At 40.4% G+C, this 20432-nt stretch overlaps 1 protein-coding gene across 5 annotated transcripts in view; it reads left to right on the top strand.

Annotated features, from left to right (window-relative positions):
• The window catches only part of unc13c (unc-13 homolog C (C. elegans)), a 114534-nt gene that overhangs the window by 22641 nt on the left and 71461 nt on the right, over positions 1-20432 (top strand). For 4 of the 5 annotated variants that reach the window (XM_086188250.1, XM_086188260.1, XM_086188270.1 and 1 more), the window contains exons 3-10: positions 723-745; positions 1387-1433; positions 3601-3679; positions 6798-6869; positions 11255-11474; positions 12727-12954; positions 16711-16852; positions 19682-19851. In XM_086188250.1, coding sequence (XP_086044376.1) covers positions 723-745; positions 1387-1433; positions 3601-3679; positions 6798-6869; positions 11255-11474; positions 12727-12954; positions 16711-16852; positions 19682-19851 — 981 coding nt within the window. The remainder of the gene's footprint in view (positions 1-722; positions 746-1386; positions 1434-3600; positions 3680-6797; positions 6870-11254; positions 11475-12726; positions 12955-16710; positions 16853-19681; positions 19852-20432) is intronic. The other variant, XM_086188263.1, reaches the window with a different exon arrangement.

The following is a 20432-nucleotide window of genomic DNA, read 5'->3' on the forward strand; positions in this document are numbered from 1 at the left end:
CATTTTATATTTTAAACTTCATTCATGATTATTTTCATAGGTTTTTTTGCCAACGTTGAACTTTCAAGTTGGCAAAAAAAATGTGAAAATTAAAGAGACACGCTATCCAATACAGTTTTGTGCTGTACTAACAAATACATGTCAACAACAAACAAGATGTTATGTCATTTTAACCAAAGCAGATAATTGATCATCCTGTTTTGAACAGCTGTTTTTCAGTCTGTAGCATATTACATCACGATTGCGCTGCCGTTCATCACCCGTGGATCAATAGTACCATAACTACAACTCTGCAGTCCAACGGTTAGCTCCCTCACAGTTTGTCTCGACGATGGCAAGATGATACCAACTGCTTATGCTTACCGAATGTCCCGTGTCTCTAGGAGTGTTGAATCATTGAATGTTATTGATCAAAAGCATCATTTAAACTGTGTTGTATTGATTTAGATGAATTTATTTTCAAGTATGGGCTTCCCATTCAAACTGTTAGCAGAGGTCTTTCTGCTGCATACGGGACTTTCTCTATAGTCCTTCTGTAGATGGTATTCCTCTGTTCAGAGCCACTTTCCCTGAGGTGCATGTTGACTCTATCCCCATTTGTGCATAAATCGTTTGGCAGAAAAAGGCAGTAATAGCATATTAGTGCCCTAACTATGTGTGTGTATATTCTCCAGTCAGCTGCTCCTTTCTAACTCCACCTTCCTTTCATTTTCTCCTTTCAGACTGCAGTGCTTTGGATACTCAGGTTTTAAGTCATTGTTTATCATGAGCCATGTGATCTCCTTGCACGTGCATGTGTGTTTCTGTTTGCGTACTACTGTGGTGAGATGTGTCACCCGAGAATTGGATTTGAAGTAATACATCTAGCTGAGTGTATACGTGGGTGTGTGTTTGTTCTCCTGTAGTTAAACTGAAATGACACTAGTGGGACAAAAGAAAATTTTGCATGTGCCTATGACGACTCATCCTGTTGTCACTTTACGCTGTTATCCTTTTATTCCCCTCTTTTCAAAACAATGATTTATGTTTCAAATTGGGTGTTTTGGTCAGTGAAGAGGGAGCATTACACAATAGGCATATCTGGCCTGAAGCACCAAGAGCGGCAAAATTCTCAGTCTTGAGTCTACAAATTACATTGATGTGGAATAATTTGGTCTTTTGCCTTTAGTGCTTCCCTCTCTTCTCCCTGTGCTCTACTCCTCCTCTCCTACTATTTGTTTTGTCCTGAATTGACTCCCAAAAATACAATATATTCCCAACTGTATCATGCTGTATATTCATTTTGTTTGTAAATTGGCCATATTGTCCTTTGTGTCTGGTTGTTCGCACTTACCTGGTGTGTGTCTATGTTGTTTTTGTTACATTGTGTTTCTCTTCTCCCTGCAGCCACGCAGTGTTCTGGACCCCAAAATGCTCGGCTTGCAGTCTGGAGGGTGAGTGGTGTCTAACTTTCTTATCTTATCACTTCAGGATCCCACAAATGTTTTATGTGCAGTTTTTTTTAATCCCCATGCTGAGGCACATGAAGCAGCGATTTCACAGGCATGCTGTTTGCCTGGCGTGCAGCTCAATTAAAGCAATACTTAAACCATAAAGTTTATTTTGATACAAATAGGTGCCATGCGCTTAAGAGGACATTTTTTCCCCACGGCTGCCTCACGTTTTGGGACACCAGAGGACAGAAAAAGCCAGCTACATAGCCACATATTGAAGCTAACTATGACTTATTGCCAAGAATTGTCCAAAAAACAAGTTTATAAATTTAGCAAAATCCACATCTTCTTTATTTAGTCTAGTTTATTTAGAAAAGAACAGTGTGCAATTTAACACTAATTATTCACAGGGAATTAAAAGATGTACAAACCAGATTTAGTAGGAAGTTAATTTCCATCTGCAGTCCTTTATCTTCCATGTGCTCAGGTTACTGGAATGTTACATTGGTTCAGTCTTGTTCAAGCGTTACTTACTTCTGAAACACCAGAACTCATCGTCATATAAAGATAGGTAAACAAGAAGATAATTAATTCGAACATTAAATAAGAGAACACTTATTGTTCAGCATGGGAATAGTGGGTTACCCAAGCGTGCAACGTATAAATATACTATATTATATATATAATATATTATTATGTAGAACCTTGTGTATCATATCTCTATCTATCTATCTATCTATCTATCTATCTATCTATCTATCTATCTATCTATCTATCTATCTATCTATCTATATATATAGATAGATATAGATATAGATATAGATAGATATATATGTACATGGATTATCCTGGACGATGTGCTTGAGATTTTGAAGAGATTTTTTTTGATAGTTTTGCTATTGTTTGTAGCTGGTGGCAGTCACTTGTCGTTAGCCTCAATCTAAATGTAAGTGGCTGGCTCTCACTGCATGCTGAAGAAACAAAGAAGTGATACAGCATTAAAAACTAACATCTTTTTGAGCTGAACACACCTATTTGTGTGTACTTGAAAGACAAAAAACACTTTTTGGTGAAGTTTTGCACTGTTTATTTTGAAATAGATCAGCGAGATTGGATACAGGCCTGTATATAAAAGATGTTTCACACCTTCATAACATCTGGAATGGAACCTTTCCTCTTGGCGTCACAGGTCTCATTATGATTTTGAAAATGTATGAAATGTTAATGATGAAAAGATATATAAATTAGGCCAACTGTTTTCATAGAATATCATGAGGGAAAAACTAGCTAATATTTAGCCTCCATGACCCAGCTTACTATGCAGCCATCTGCAGCATGCATTGTGCATAAAGGCAGCAAGAGGCATTAGGGCCCCAGGGTGAGGCAAGGGCCTGTGCAGCTCGTCACATTGTGTAACTTTAGGGTCATACCACTGATGTCGCTGAGAGGGCTGACAGAAAAGCTCGAGGAGCTTTATCTGTGTGGAGGCATTGGGACCTTGATGTCATGTTGAGGTCATTAAAGAGGCTTTGAGTGACAGTTGAGGTGATGCCACTGAGAGCCTCATGGGAAAGGAGCAAGACTGGTGTGAGAGCTGAGGCGGATGTGGAGTGTGCGCAAGGGAGTTACAGGATGGAGTGGGTAAGAAAGCTGGTACCTAAGTGAGGCAGAGCCGGAGGAAAAACCTTGCTTTGAGGAGTAAAGCTGCTTGATGGCCTAGTTTTTGATGCAATATTTAGAAAACATCATAGACAGTATTCCTATCTATCTATCTATCTATCTATCTATCTATCTATCTATCTATCTATCTATCTATCTATCTATCTATCTATCTATCTATCTATCTATCTACATAAATGTATATACACATACATACACATAGACATATCCTTGTATGCATGCATCAATAAGGCTTTTTTCAGCAGTATTATCTTGTTAAACAAATTACATTGCAGAATGACTATGTGTGGAACACGAGAGGATGAGAGGGATTACAAGGTGTGGATGGACCGCACCATGTGAGGAGGTTAGACAGGTTAGGTAGGAGGCATGATCCATGGTATTTGCTAGCTGTGTAAATCAAAGCCCGCGTTTCTCTGTAGTAATGCCTCTCCCACCATGGTATTATTATGATATTAATACACCTTAAATCTGTCTGCTTCTCTAGGGCTGGCAGTATTCTTTATGGTATTGACAGCATGCCAGATTTACGTCGCAAGAGGACAGTGCCTCTTGTCCGAGACCTGGTGAGTCATCTGCTTCAACAAGGTTATGTGTGATTTATGTCAAATCTATCTGAGTGACCCCATATTATACCACAATGGTGGAATCCTGCTCTGTGTGAGTATAACACCTCTTGAAGTGACCAACTGAACTTTCTTGTCAACCTGATAAAATGTCATTATCTGCAGAGTGATGGTGTTTGTTTCTCATCTTCGGCAGCTCAAATAATGGCAGTCATTTTCTTTTACCTCAAATCTGTGAGGGAAAAAAAAATAATTCTAGTCAAACTTAATCTGAGTTTGTAAAATCAAGTGATGTGTTTCAGTGTGTGATTGTGATAATTAAAATGACTAACCACGCATAGAGTAAATTGATTTTTAAAAGCTAAACTTTCATTGTGATCCAAAAACTTAGTAAGTACGGACACGATCAGTGATAAAAACAGAGCTCTGCTTTGTGGGAGTGATAAATTGAACTTTAGTCATAACTCTATGGCTTGATTAATTAGTCTACAGAGAGTGTTGGCATTGCATCACAGTGATGCTCCCCCATTTGTTTTTATTGCAGCATAATGTGTCATAACATATCCCACAGAAAGGCCTGTTGCAGCACAGTCTACTGTAGCAGTCTGCCAACTGGTTACTCTTTGTGAAGGACAACAGGCTGTTACTCTTTGTGACAGGCAGCAGGCTGCCATAATACCAAAAGTATTCATGTCTGCTGATAAATGTTTGTCCTGTACGTGCACAGTTGCCTTGTCTGTCTTTTGTATGTTTGTTTCTCATCATCATGTAATATGGAGAGAAATATGATTTCATCTTTTTAAAATTAAGTTAAAAAACAAGAACTGTTTTAACCTTTTTCTCTAAAGATTAGTATTCGTATGTGAAGTAATGCAACCTACATTTTATGTAAATGATGTCATACACATAGATGCTGATGAATGTTTATATCACAGTGAACAACATGAGTTGATGCTGTATTTGTCCATATCTCTCATGAAATTAATAACCAACAATGTCTTGGTAAGTATGGGTTGCTGTCTTATATTTTTAAATTTTTTTTTGGATTTTGCGTGTATATTTGCCATTCCTACATAGACCCATAACAGCTATGGGTGATATTTTTCTGTGAGTTGTCAGATTTCAGCCTAGCCGATGACATTTTTCTTTTTCTTTTTTTCTTTTCTTTTTTTCTTCTCCTTTTTGTTGCTCGGCAGGTTTTGAAAATTGGATGTAACATGAAATGTTGACAACTCAACCCAAAAATATATCTGAGAGACTTCATTGGCTTCTGATTTAACTGTGTGAGGCTTTTAAATCATGTAAAAGTGACACTGAATAAGCCTTTTACACGTGGGATGAAGTCAGTAGTCAGAAAACGAATCGGTCCCCTCTCATGCTCTCCTTTGTCAATGTCCCCCATTTGCTGTGTGATTGCTTCAGGGCAGCAACAGCGCTCGATTGGATGGACAGTGGGCTTCCCCTACATAATGGTGGAACGTAAAAATACAAACAAGCAATGTAAAAAAGTTGAAAATCGATTCACACTGAATGCTATATTGTAGCGGAACAGATATTATCTGGACAAAGGGTCATTGTATTGCCCGCAGCAACCTCAGCAGTGCTGGTGCATGTTGATAAACTTACATAAACACTCACGGTTCATGTAGAGGTCTCCTACATTCTCCATGGCTTCCATGGATCTTTACCAGAGCTGGGCTGAGCAGACATGAGGGTCGTGGTAAAGACTGATCCAATATTGTCAGCTGTCCATGTCTGCACTCCTTTGTTACCTAATTTCCTCCAGTAAGAGGTAAATGTTGATCAATCTCTGGTCACCCACACTCAGTGGATATTAATAGAAAATAGATCACTCATGTGTGTGTGTGTGTGTGTGTGTGTGTGTGTGTGTCTGTGTGTGTGTCTGTGTGTGTGTTTGAGAGTGTCTTGTGTGAGCGTGTAATTGTTTATAAGGTTTAAAGTTTGTGAATGTCTGAGCTGGTGTGTGTGCTATGTTCTGTGTGTGTGAGTCCATGTTGTGCAGTACAGCTGGCTTCACCCATACATGAATGTGTTTGTCTTGTGTTTCTCTGTTTGTGTCAAACGAATGTGCAGAGCAGACAGCAGAAACTCTGATCAAAGCTTCATCCAACAGACAACTGAACTAAAATGTCAAGCATGACTGCAGTCTAGTAACTTTCAATGCATGAATGGATAAAGAATCATGCAACGGCTGTATAATCTCTTTTGATGAGTAATTATCTCTCTTGAGCTCTATGCCTTAACCAGCAGTCCTGCATGGCAGTTGAGACACCTATGCGCTCAGAATGGATAAATACTGTTACTCTGCCGTTGGTGCTTTCAGTATGATGATCACACTGCGTACCTAATTCACTTTCTTTACTTCTTTCATTCTCTATTTGTGGCTTTCTGGATACAACAGGCTTTGGTAAGGTTACTGCCAATTTCCACTTCTCCACATTCGCTCTGTCATCAGCAACTTCCATTAGAAATAAGTTTCGTTGTGTTTTGAGCAATTATTTACTATTGTAGCCAGAGGCAGCTGGGTTTATGTGCATCTTTGTTTCCCCCCATTCCAATTGAAATCGCTCAGATTGTAGACTTCCAGTCAGCCGTTTACATTGGTCATGATCTTATGTGGACTCGTGATCAGAATGGAATCGTGTGTTGCTCTTTTCAAACCAAGCTGGAGATCTATCATCTATGCACTGCGGTAGTTATCGCGCAGCCCTAATATTGTGTGTCAGGCTTACATCCGTTATCGATGTTGAAGGGGAAACTTAGCTGAAATGCTAACCTCAGCTTTAACATCATCTCAGGTAACATCAAAAGTCTCCCAATCACATGATTCACCCTCAAACCCTCGTATCCACACCATGGGTCAGTTATGTTTTCAGCTGTCTCTTGCTCTATAGCCGCACAAAATGGAAATATATTTGTAATTTATATTAGTGGTTTTCTTGTTTTAGCACGAATAGAATTCTGTCACACGGTGGAAAACTGTGTTGTTCTACTGGTCTCTGTACATCTATTGCTATACTATGTTAAACTGCTGAAAGTTAAAGAGGATAAATGGATTTCTCTCTCATTTCCTCACTTTTTCCTTGTCTTCTCTTAGACCCTCACTGCTCGAAAGGCAGGCATCTCGTTCGCTCTGGTGAACCGGTCCACCCTGAATAATGAGGACCTGGTGAGTACTAACGTGCCTGCATTGCCTTCATGGAAATCATTGGGTTGTTATTGTGAGGTCATAGTGGGTAATATAGTGTTCTGCAGGGACATGGGATGCTGAACCTGCATGTTTTCTCATTATTTTTTATTGCATTTTTTTTTTAGAGTGGAGGGTGCAGGAACCTTGAGAAATGGGTCTGTTTCATTCATCTGTTGTACTTGAGGGTCCAGGATCACAGGGTTCCAAAATAAAAAATGGGTGTATTGCATTAGTTTTTGGCCTTTTTTCATTGAATTAACATCCAACAAGCCATTGGCGGTCTTTCTACCTGTCTCCCTTTCTCTCTCTCGATACTGCTGTTTATTGAAATGGTCCCTGTGTCTGCATACTCCCTCTACTCTTTCCCCGAGTCCAGTGATGGAACTATCATTTCATTTAGAATATGTCCAGCCATTAATAATGAGCGCTGTGCATTGTGGGAGGCGGAGTTATAGATGAGACCAGAATGTCTCAGTCAATAGCAAGAGACACTTCTGTGTTGACCTCTAAAGCTCTCTTTGTATTAATTGATTGCAGTTCTTTCCTCCCTGAGGGAAGATGGTTTATAAGCGACAAACAGCAGGAGAGAACACTTCCTCACTAAGACAAACAGGCAGACAATTTCATATCTGACTTTGTGCAATATGAGGATAAAAGATTACAGGCTTCCGATGTGCTCTGTGCTCCATGCACAAATATTTAATCTTTACAAACAAGAGATTTGGCCCCCAGTTTGTGTACGTTTTCATGTCACTTTAATGTCTTACACACTTGACTTGGACTTCATGGCGCACATGCTCTGTTGCCTCAAGTGACGGGGGTCTGGATTGCTTACAAATAGCTTTTTGTTTGAGTAAAGGGCTTCAGGGATGAACAGCACACCCCAGATGAGGGAGAAATGATGTGAAAGGTGCACATTTAAATTGATATAACTCGGAAGCTGATTCTTAAACAAGTTTGAGACGGTGCAGCGGTGGTTGGTATGTAATGATTGAGACTTTAGGAGTGGATGTCCTATAGCCTGTTCTGATTTGGGGAAATGGAGAGTTTAATTTTTTGGTGGTTGAGTGTTGCTTTTGTTCTTAGCAAAGCTGCAGATTATGCAGTCTTGGTAAATAGGTCGAGCAGATGTCGGAGTTTTATCTGCTACATTAAGTCCAGGAGAGTGCTTTCCTTTCAGAGTTGCAAGAGTGCTCTCATAAACAACCATAACTGTTTAAATATACGGAGGCGATATGGGGAGAGAAGAGTAAGAAAGAGTAATTGAGGGATGGAGGGATGGAGAAAACAATGGGCGACGAGTAAAGCAGAGTCATCCTGACCCTTGTACTGATGTTACTGATCAAGCATCCATTTTCTGCCCTCAGATCCCTGGAGAAATGTTTGAATACATCCTGTTGATACCAGCTTAACTTTAATCAACCTTCTTTGTTTTTCTTTGCTTTGATACATTTTGATATGATTTAATTGATGCAACAGCTGACTTGCAGTCTTTCTCAGTGTTATTCTCTACCTGCGTCATCTATCCAAACTATCTGCTTTTTAGAGCAGAAAGGAATGTTATGTGTGGGCCGGCTAACAGCCTGTGTGTCCGCTTAATGTTCGGAGCTGTGTGTGATCTTAGCACCAGAGCTTTTCAATTGTGACTGTTAACATAAAACTGGAGCTGCTGTACCTGCTGAGACAAAGGCAGGGACTCCGTTTGTTCACAGGAAGAACCAAGTCACAAAATGACATGGATCAAAGAGTACCTGGAAATAGGATGTGATGTGTTGCTTTAAGTCAATTCAGATAGCATCAGGCTTATTTTGAAATACCTGCCTTTCATTCCTAACTGGGGTCATTTTAGGTTGTTTTGTGAATGAAAAAAATATAATAGTTTGAGCTTAAATACTTGAAACCAACATTTTATATCTCTGTGGACAACTTGGGCTGGAATATTACAAATATAAAAGGTGTAGAAGGCTGGAAGTAGATGTGGAAGAAGGCAATGTCAATGAAGTGGCTGACAATGACAATAGGTGGGGAAATTGGAAAGGAGGGGTGAAAGGAGGAGGAGAAATTAGATTTCTCTCTGTCATGTTGCTTTCAGGCAGAGACTGCAGTTGTCAATCAGCCAGTGTCTTGCACAACATCACCAGGGTTACCTCACAGGGTAACACATGAAACGTACACAAGCGCTTTTCACACATCCACGGCGCGGTGTGACATGTAGTGTCAGGAATGAGACAGGCCAGGAAGGGAAAAAGGAAATAATAGAAATAGATTGTCGCCACATGCATGTCGAACAAAATGTAGGTATCTTTAAGGTTTCGTAACATCTGGGGAAAAAAAAGTATAGGATGGCGAGATAGAAGCTGTGAATAAATCTCAGACATCTGCTTCATCTCATCGTCTGCAGCTTAAAAGGAAAATCTCTCTCTCTCTCACTTGGTCTTCCTCTGTGTTTCATTAAAGGTCCTCCAGGGTTCAGCAGCCTCTCACAGTGTTAGATAGCCTTGTTGTTCTGTCATCTGGTGTCATTTAATCATCTCTGTAAGTGTGTTTGTGTGTGTGTGTGTGTGTGTGTGTGCGTGCGTGCGTGTGCGTGCGTGCGTGTGCGCGCGCGCGCGCCTGCCTCCGTCTGTATCTATGTGTGTGTCGAGTGGGCAGTGCAGTCGTCTCCGTGGTGAAGTGCCGAGCTATTGTTCAGGTGTTTTAACACATTGTCAACACACGAGGAGCTGACAGCAGAGAGAGAGCGAGAGAGAGATAGAAAGAGAAAGAGAGAGAGCGGAGAGGAGGGATGGATCTTGAAGATTTATTCAACTACCGTACATTTTCTTTTTTCCATCACTTTTTCACACTCTCTATTTCACTATCTTTTTCTCTCTCAATCAGGATAATTCTCTCTTTTAAAAACCTGATTTACAGCATCCATTGATTCTCCCTTCAAGAATTGGCAAGTTCAGTCCTTGTGGATCTCAGAGCTACTGCAGTAAAGCATTCAATTTGAAGAGGCTTCTGTTACACAGCAATCAGTCTAGACAAGCTTCTTGTCAACTTCACTATTTGGTCTGGAGAAGCTTTAATCAGTAAAGCTCTCAATCTTAACAAAGCCTATAGGCTAAGGTTGTGGTTAATCGAAGATGAGTGATATGTAAGGCTGCTTTACTCCCGTACAGCCTTCTATTCCATTGATGATAAGGCAATCAGATAAGAATCAATATAACTTCCAACAAATAATTTCTTGGAGTAATGTAATCTGTTAAGTCCCTCTGAAAACACTTCAGCACTCGTGATTGATAGTTGTAGTTTAACTAAATTATACACCAATAAGCTAGAGGACAAATGATCAGGATCAGCTCCCATTATTAGCCAGTGCCATTCAGCAGTGCTTCAAATTACAGCCTCCAAAATGACAGTTAATATAATTAACACGTCTTCTTAAACAGATTTGATAAAAAGTTGAACATTTTAATTCTGGACTGTTGTAATGCCCTCAATATGAAACCTTGCAGTGGTTTTAATGCTTTGATGTAAATGCAACTGAATCATCCATCCATCCATCCATTTTCTTCCACTTATCCTGTTAAGGGTCGCGGGGGGGCTGGAGCCTATCCCAGCAGCCTTCGGGCGGGAGGCGGGGTTCACCCTGGACAGGTCACCAGTCCATCTCAGGACCAACACATAGAGACAGACAACCATTCACACTCACAGTCACACCCACGGTCAATTTAGAGCATCAATCAGCCTCGTCCCCTCTTGATGTCTTTGGACTGTGGGAGGAAGCTGGAGTACCAGAGAGAACCCACACAGGAACAGGGAGAACATGGACACTCCACACAGAAAGATCCAGAGCCAGCTCATTGAGCCATCATTGCATTTTTAATTCCATCAATATAACGTCTGAATGAATGTATAGGTGATCAACTATTTTCTACCCCCTTTTTTTTCTTTTTTCCTTCTATGTTTCAATGCATGTTTTCAATGTTTCTTCTATAAGGATAATAATAAGAAACAATAAGTTAAACAAACAAAGATCTCGAACCGGAAATGTGAGAAAAAAAATCCTGCTGAAAAAAAACCACATATAAAACAATGAAAGCGTCACCTATTTAGCAGAGATAATGGAGATTATTGAAGCTTACTCAAGACTGCCTGCACCTTATTGTTTTTCTTGCCTCTCAATGGAAGATGCAGAATAACCCCTGTAGTTTTGAACAATTAAGCACATAGCAATTTTCATGAAAATTTGCAGTTGTGAAATCTTATTTTCTGTATCCTGTGGTGCAGTGAAAGTTGAACAGTGTACCCCTTCTGTGTTCATTATCTTCCCCCATCAGTCTCTGGATTACTTCTCAAAATCTTGTCTTTCTTTTCAGAAACTACATGTCTTCAAAAAGACCCTCCAGGCTTTGATCTACCCGATTTCATCCACGACACCCCATAACTTCGAGGTGTGGACGGCTACGGCGCCCACCTATTGCCATGAGTGTGAAGGACTCCTTTGGGGCATCGCCCGGCAGGGAATGCGGTGCTCAGAGTGTGGTGTTAAATGCCACGAGAAGTGCCAGGACCTGCTCAATGCAGACTGTTTACAAAGTAAGAAAGTAAATAAATCTATGCATCAGCATACTGACAGGTGGTGCTGAGTCACCTATTTCTTTCAATCGGAGAATGCTTTGGTGCGCACACAAAGATTTGAAAAGAGCGTGTCTGTAAGAGTAAGCTTGATTTGCAGCCAAAACAGCATCTCATCGTGAATGCATTGAAAATATGGATCGATTCTTGTTCTGTTCTTTGTACAATTTTTAATTTTAGTGTTATAGACTTGTTACAGTGGGTTGACAGCAGAAACATTAAAATCAATAAAGTGATATTAGTTAATCTCTGAGGCTGAGGGTCTGTTGTGGCTCCAACATGCATGTTTTCAGTCTGTATTTTTCGTCTCTTCCTCACACATTTCTATAAATAACAGCTATATGTCCCACAGTGCGTGTAAGCGCTGTGTTAGGAGCTGTGTATTACATATCCCCCAACACTCATAGCTACGAGTACATGCATTTAGACTGCTCGCTCAGTCGCTGGCACCCATTACAATCTCCAATCAGCGTTTTAATCAGGCACGCCCCCTGTAACAGACTCATTGAAACAATGTGACATGCAGGCCTCGGGATGATCCTCACGGCAATCCACTCACACTCTTAAGTGGATTAGCTACACCCTGGCTGTTATAAAAGTCAAGGTTTTTTAGCAGGTTTAAACAAGCATAACAATGTTTTATAATTCCGACTGTGATTCATCTTTATCATATTGAAATCTGCACTAATGAACGCACTGCAGATGCATGATACAGTGATCAGATATCAAAAATTAACCGTCGCTTGGGCCTCTTTTATCTCACCGACGCACATAAATAAACATGCATACATTCCCCATCCATCACAATGCTCATGCAGGCAGAGTCATAATGACGCACATTAGATCTGATTTGTTGCTGCTTGCGATATAACTCAACTTGGTGCGTCATATTTTTCATATAAATTAATGTCCCTCATATTCAAGCCTTCGCTAAATGAGTTCTCACGATGCTTATTAAGCTGAGGTAAATCTGTCTACATCTCAAGGTATGTGGAGTTTGTGTGTGTGGACATGATACATACTGCACACGTGCACTGGAAACGTCACACTGGCAGAGCTGTTTTTTTCCAGATATCATGTTCTGCACTTTAGATCTTAAGATAAAGAACAATGTTGAAAACCAGAGAGATGTTGATAATAAAGTTCCTTGAAAGGAGGCAGGAGTACACCAACTACCGAGACTAAACACGTTGTGGCTCCTGGCTTGTTTCAGGGGCAGTGGAAAAGAGCTCCAAGCATGGTGCGGAGGACAAGACCCAAAATATTATCATGGCAATGAAGGAGCGCATGAAAATAAGGGAGAAGAACAGTCCTGAGGTGTTTGAGGTGATCCAAGAGATGTTCCACGTCACAAAAGAGGAGTTCACCAGCCACCTAAAGACAGCCAAGCAAGCTGTACTGGATGGGACATCCAAGTGGTCCGCCAAGATCAGCATCACGGGTGAGTATGGTTCACAATTCAAACCATCCGAATCAATTTTTGCCACAGATCCTACCAAAGTGCCTGTCGGTTATAATATAGAGTGGTTCTATTAGCTTTTAATGTGATGCTAAACATCAATCAGATCAATAACATCAGACCAGTGTCCTGACACGCCAGCTTGTGACCCTTAACCTTTGACCTATTGACCGCGTCCTATTGCCTTTTACTCTGTCCTCCATCTCCAAATCAACAAAACTGGCATAACGAGCCAAGCTCATCTGAAATAACAAACACACTTATTATAATTTGTATTTATTTATCATTAACCTCATGACCATGGTCATTGACCTCTGACCTTAAACCAAAATGCAGACTCGAATGGTAGATATTTTGTTACTGATGCAACACACCCTGAGCGTGGGTTGTCATGAAATACGTTTAAATGAGGATAATCCAGTGTTTATTCCTGGACAGATGTAGAGCATTTCTCCTATAATCAACCAATTTGCTTTCTTCATAGCGCACCTGGAAGTCCTCTTGCATTGTAAATTTGTGTTACTCTGCAATGAAAACAAGTTGAGACCTTATCGTGATGTGACAATATTAAATGGCGGCATAGGAAATAAATATAAATTGAAAACCAATGAGGTTTTATCAGAGTGAGAGAGTACATTCACCACTGACACCCCTTATTATGAGCTCACGAGAAAGAGATGAGCCCATCACACATCATTTAGCAACAGTACTTATTTGGATTCCTTCAATATTTTCACAAGTATTGAGAAATGTAGATGAGTCAGTGTTGCCATGGTGATTGCTATTGATGTGACTATGAGCCCAATAGATACAGCTGCCACTCTCAACCACAGCACAGAAATGAGTGGAACCATTATGGCTTCCATTTGCAGGCGCAGTGCAGATAATGATGTAAACTGATGCCGCTGACATTCACAGCCATTGTGTAGTCCCACTGTATGTCAACATTAGCCCAGTTTAATATGCCTCTCTATAATCTAATACTGATTTGTTAATTTGGTCACATTTGTTCTGTTCCCACTTTGTATAGCTGCAGCAAATATGATTTCAGCCTGCTATCTGGAATATAGCTACAGATAATTATACTGATGAACGGTCTCATGAACCTCAAGATCTCTCTCAGGTGACCATCAACATCTCTGCCCCAGGTTAAAAGTAAGATGCAGCACAAATTGTGGAGGTTTCTGTCATTTTAAGATTAGTTTTATGAGATTCTATTAGTTTCTTCAGTTACATAATGGTGAGGTTAATCTCAAAAAAATATTTTACCTGCATCAAAAAGGTCAGTTGTTTGCTTGGCTGGCTGTTGATGATGCCAAACCTGGCTGAAGATGCACAGACGAGCGTATTGAATGTTCGATCTGGATCATCAGGCCATTATGAACCAGGCCTAGTTAAGTTGGACCGCATGAAAGTACAGATATGTGGTGATGAATAATGTACACAGCAATCTGTGTGTGTGTGTGTGTGTGTGTGTGTGTGTGTGTGTGTGTGTGTGTGTGTGTATGCGTGTGTGGTACACTGATGATGCCAACAAATCGGAAATAACAGTGTGAGAGTTCAACTTTTTCTTATGTGAGGCCCAGCGGTTGATGCATTTAGATTGTCCAGCTGTTATCAACCATTTCTTACTGAGGACTATAGAGAGAAACAAGATTATGAGGACGGAAAGATTGGAATATAATCTGGTAAAGAAATGGGTTCATAGTCAGAATATTAACAGCAAAACAGTAAACATGGAGATTTTATCATTATATGCGTTTGTCCAGCTCCTGCTTCTCTGCTCGCACAAGAATGTATCGTATTTATAATGGTAATGTATTGGATATTGTTCCTTTTTTTTTTTTTTGCTCATAATTCACAAAATTTATTTTCCTTTGGTAATTTTACCTCATTTGTCTTTGATTATCAGCTTTCTTAGTGAAATAGAATTTAATTTCATGTTTGAAATCATTGTCATCCTATGAACCGCAAACACCTAAAAAAGTCAGCAACCTTGAGGACTACGAGGCTTCTCTGCAGCTTCATTTCTTCATTTCATTGCATATACGACTCACTGCTATTCAATGACTGAATCTGCAGCTAATTAACTGGCTAAAGAAAGAAGGTCGTGGAGGTTGTCTCAATAGTGGATTCCATTTCTGTGGTAACTATGTCAGTCCTTGCTCAGCGACTGCCCACTTTGCATTTCTGGCATTGATGATACACCAGAGAGAAACAGAAACTGAGGGTGTGGGAGATAAATCAAGAGTTTGAGGGGATATGAATTGAGGGGGAGATGATTGGAGGTGAGGAAGAGGAGAAAAGAGACTCAAGAAAGCGGGAGTAGGAGTGCGCCGGGAAAACCCAGCGTTGCCTCTGTCAACACCCTTGGGTTCTATTGAACGTCCCATTTTGGGGCGTATTTATTGAGCTGTTATTTATTTATCATTCATTAGACTGACACTCCACAATCAATGGCTGTGAGACAGGCCTATTCTGGATCCGGTAAATGTGCACATTAGAAGGTCTGGCCAAGAAAATATCAGCCTTGAATATGAACAAACAATGATCGGCTAATTATAACATCCCAGCTGCTGTACGTGTAAGTGCACCTGCCACCTTCTTGTCAAACACTGAGTTACATCACTATTGAGGGTGCTCACTAGTTTTCTTCACGCAGATTTTCTTGATGTCATCAGACTAAGTTGTCTTTGCTTTGAATTTAATTAACGAGTATGGCTGAAAGACACCCCACCACATTTCACACTGTGAAACTACATTCTCCTCCGTTCTGTGACAGTTCTTACCGCCATGTTGTTCCTTTTTTCCTCTACGATCAAAGGAAATGTCTCACTTTTCTCATCTTTTGTTCTTTTTGTAATTCTTGCACTTCTTTTACTGTTTTAAATGCTCTTAGAAATGCTCCAAATGAACTTGTTTTCATATCAAGATGATTGCCCCTTTTAAGACTTAGCATGATGCACTCATTTATAGAGAGGAAAGTAAAGGAGGTGCACGCTTTGAAAAAAGGCCTTACACAGCCTGCAAGTTATTGAGGAAGGGGCTTTAGATTCTGTTGATAGTCAGCACTTTATTTTACTGACCTGACCTCTTCATACATTTGTTCCCCTCGTAGACCCCTGCTTTACCACAGGAGACATTTGATTTTGAGTACTTCTGGAACAGGCAGGCCATGGCTCTTCAAACCTCGATCCCTCCCCCAGCCCCTCCCAACTCCTGTCAGCATTAAGCTGAGGGATATATGTACCCTGAATTATTTAGCCAGTCTCTTATACATATTTAATGCCTCAGTGTCCTTTTTACCCTTTATGGTGCTGTGAAATACTATCGTGTCTCCCGACCTTCCGCTATATGTTCAGAAGCAAGATTCAGGGATTTCTCTGAGCCAGGTTTTAGCTCTGCATGCTGTTGTAGAGGTGGTCACACATGCTTTGTGGGGGTTCTACCATTAGTCTGGCTATAGAAGCAGATCAGTCAGATTATCTTAACATTTAGTACAAAAGTCAATGAACCAAAGCTGAAGCAAAGGCATCGTGAACTTGACTTTGAAGTTAACTTGTACAGCTGCAGCAAAGGACCGATTTCATAACTGAGACAAAATGTACATGAGAAATGATTGAATTATTTAGCCATATGTATGAGCATTCATCTTACACCAAAATCATGTTGTCATAAATGTTGCTTGAAGTGCTAACGTGAGTCTTTCCTTCATGTCGTCACTCCATCCTGCTCCAGTCATGAGCGCACAAGGGCTACAGGCCAAGGATAAAACTGGCTCCAGCGACCCATACGTCACCGTCCAGGTGGGAAAGACCAAACGCAGGACAAAGACAATCTTTGGCAACCTCAATCCGGTCTGGGACGAGAAGTTCTACTTGTAAGTGTTGTCTCAGAATTTAACCTCATTAAATCAGATAAGATGAGGAGTCTTCTGTCAAGGGAATCTTAAAGCATTATTGAGTATGTAAACCTGGTTTAATGTCTCTCACTTAATAGTTCAGAAAATTACAATTTGTTTCAACATCTTACTCACCAGCTGTGCTGCAGCTTTACAATATCATCCCTCAGGGTGAGCAGAGTTCTTATCCCCGTTGATTTAACAATAAAAGAAATCCTTTAGTGTATTACCAGTATGTGACTTCATGCTTTCTCTATTGAACTGTCCATCTGTCTCCTTGTTTATCCCCAATCTGTTAAGAGCACACTAGCCAGAAGAATATCACCTCTCAGTCTACTTGTCAGCAACCTGTCTCCTTTTTTATTTATTTTTTGTTTTGTTTCTTCTGGCTGCAACTAAAACCCAGGAGTAAGCTGGTCATATTGGGCCCCTTTTTGTGAGTGTGCAATAATCAACACCAACAAATCTTTGACAGTTGGTGTTTTACTGACCTTGAAACAGGCTTTGCTGGTTTGGCTGGTGTTTGGATTTTTTGCTCGTGATGGATAGGTGGGAGGAGAGGTACAGTAACATGGAGGAAATGCAAATGAAGTTGTTAGTTTTCCTTAAATGGGGTTTTTGACATGCGCCACAACCATATCAGATGCACTTGAAATAACTGGCGATTATAAAAACAGTCCTTACATTGTGAATACATATCTGTAGTTTAACCTTTTCAACCCAGTATTTAAGTGTACAGGGAATGTGAAGCTCAACATGTTTAAAGCAGGAATGTGAGTAAATCAGGCACCATATCTTGATATTCACTGTACCAATTGTCCCCAGCTACTGTGTATGGTAGGAAAGCTTCTCCCTCAGCTCATTAAAGCCCTGCAGCATCTGAAGGCAGCAAGATATGTTGATAAATCTGCAGCTTCTGATTTGATAAGTGCCGAGTCAGAGCGCAGTGCCATTATGCACAGCCGTCCCCTGTGTTTACATTCATTAAATCATGTGCATATGACATGAGGCTGCTGCTGCTGCTGCTGCTGCGGCACAAAAAACAAAAAATCTCTCTCTCTCTCTCTCTGTATCTGTCTCAACACACACACACACACACACACACACACACACACACACCTCATCAGACTGACCTGTTATAACTTGCTATCTCATGCGTTTACGTTGGAGATGTGGGATTACTAAAGCTCATTAATTTGAAAAAAAAACAAAACATCGTTGCCTCCCTCCTAAAGATTTTTTTTTAACAAAAGTGACAGTTTGTGTGTTACTTTTGCGATATATTATGCAATGGAACAATGTTGCCTAATTTAAATGACTAAGTCTATGAGAGACGCAGCAGAATTCCGAGTGAAATGGCATCAGTCATGCGATGCAATCAAAGAGCTTCACAACTTTCAGTGGTTCTAATCAACGTATTTAAACCCAGGCTCTTTGCCTGCGACAGCAGATTTACTGTTGTGTGTTCATGTTGTGTGTTCATGTTGTGATGCTCTGCAAAACCTGATATGATTTCCCTTGGAGGGCTCTTTCTATTTCTTCAGCCATTGTCATGCCTGACTTTAATTACGACAGCTGTTTTCCAGTTAAGAGACGAGTAAAGGGAGTTTAATAATCACCTTCAGTCAGTTTCCTCTTTATATTACACCACTTACATGAACCAAACTAGGAGGTTCATGAACACACAGTCTGTATGGCTGAGCGTCAGGAAGCTCGTGAAGACTGTAGCAGCTGTCCAATGATGGCAGAGATTTTTGCAATGATATATATTTTATTCAACACCTGCAGTTTCTCCCTGTGCTACCATATGCATAAAGATATTTTTTACATTTTGTTTAGAGTACCAATCTTTGCCCTCGTCCGTCCTCGAAATGCAGGTCTTTTAATTAACATTTTTAAATCTAGGTGAACTAAACCAGAACATGAGCGTATTATTAAGACTGTATCAGGGTTAATGTCTCCTGCCAGTCACAAACAGGCTCCACACCTGTAATGAGGCTTCACTGGTCGCTGTAATAAAACTCCTCCCATTACTACCGGGATGTAGATTAATAGAGCGATACATTACTGTGTGCTTGGCAGAGAATAAATTCCCAGAGTAGTGCAGCAGCAGCACACAGTGTTTCCCCAAGAAAGAGATTAGTTAAAAAATACTGCAGATTTGTTTTTTTTTCTTCTTTTTTTTCTTTCTGGCTTTCGCACCCAAGATGTCATTAGAACAAGATGTAATCTGTTGGATTTAATCTCAGACACGAACAGGCTGACCCCATCTGAAGCTGAGTGCTTTAGCCACCTCTGTTCTGTTTAGCAGTGTCATCACTGTGAAATGCCTGTCCGCTGAACTGACTCGAGGAGGGCCAAAAAGATGGATTTTTTTTAATGCTATAAAAGTTTTCACGAATGAAGAACCCTCGCTATGAATGTTACAGTCATTCGTGTTTAACATTCAGCTGTTCTCTGTTGACTTTGCATATTTAAAAATGTAGAGATGCAGAGTAAATGTCATGCAATATCTTGGGGTAATTCTTCCTGCCAGGCAGAGAACCCTTCTCCGCACATAAACGCAGGACATCTCACTCCTGCACACCCACGGGTGCACACCAACACGCATACTCTCATTTGGATCACGGCTAAGAATTGTTCTCCATATGTTACTTGGAGAACGGTCCAGTAGTATTTATCTTGAATTATGCATTCCGCTCCAGTGACTCACCTAACGTGATGAGCTGTCACTTAATGTGCTGTGGCTGTTGTTGTACATGACGGTGTGATTGTTTTGACGAAGCAAAGTCATCTTTCCCGTCACAGTGAATGTCACAACGCCACTGACCGCATCAAGGTACGTGTGTGGGATGAAGACGATGACATCAAGTCTCGAGTGAAGCAACACTTCAAGCGCGAGTCAGATGATTTCCTGGGCCAGACCATCATCGAGGTCCGGACTCTCAGTGGGGAAATGGATGTTTGGTACAATCTTGGTATGTACTATATTGTAATATAGCAGATGCGACTAGTTACTTTCATTTGAGAGTAACAAGTTACTTCATAATATTACTCTGTGTGTGTTTGTGTGTGTCTGTGTGTGTGTCTATTTTTTTCTTATAGTATTTGTATGTATGTATGTAATAAAGTGTTTCTGACTCCTAATTTCACATGCCACTCCAGCTTTTGCTTCCTGTAACAGTTCTGACTGGTCGATCGCAACACGTGGTACACTATGGCGGTATCAACAACTAACATGGCGGACACTGGCTGTTTTTAGCACCAAAAAAAAAAACGTGAAAATGTTTAAAACTCCAAAAGGACATAAAGCATATTGAAAAAATTTGATCGTAAAAAGACTCCTAGAATTCACTGAAGTTTCAGGCTGCATAATAAATGTTCTAAGATGACTTATGTTCTCCGATCAGATTGAAAATGACGCAGTGGTCATCATCCGGGAATTTTTTTACCGCAAGTAAACTGGTTACTTCATGGAAGAACTACAAAATGAAGCTGTAACACAGTAAGAAGAGGGTTGATTTCAGATGATGAGATATTACCAGACACAGAGATGTTA

This window comes from Aulostomus chinensis, chromosome 2, assembly GCF_037954235.1.
Source record: "Aulostomus chinensis isolate RoL2024-O1b breed Wild chromosome 2, RoL_Achi_v1.0, whole genome shotgun sequence".
Lineage (NCBI taxonomy): Eukaryota > Metazoa > Chordata > Actinopteri > Syngnathiformes > Aulostomidae > Aulostomus > Aulostomus chinensis.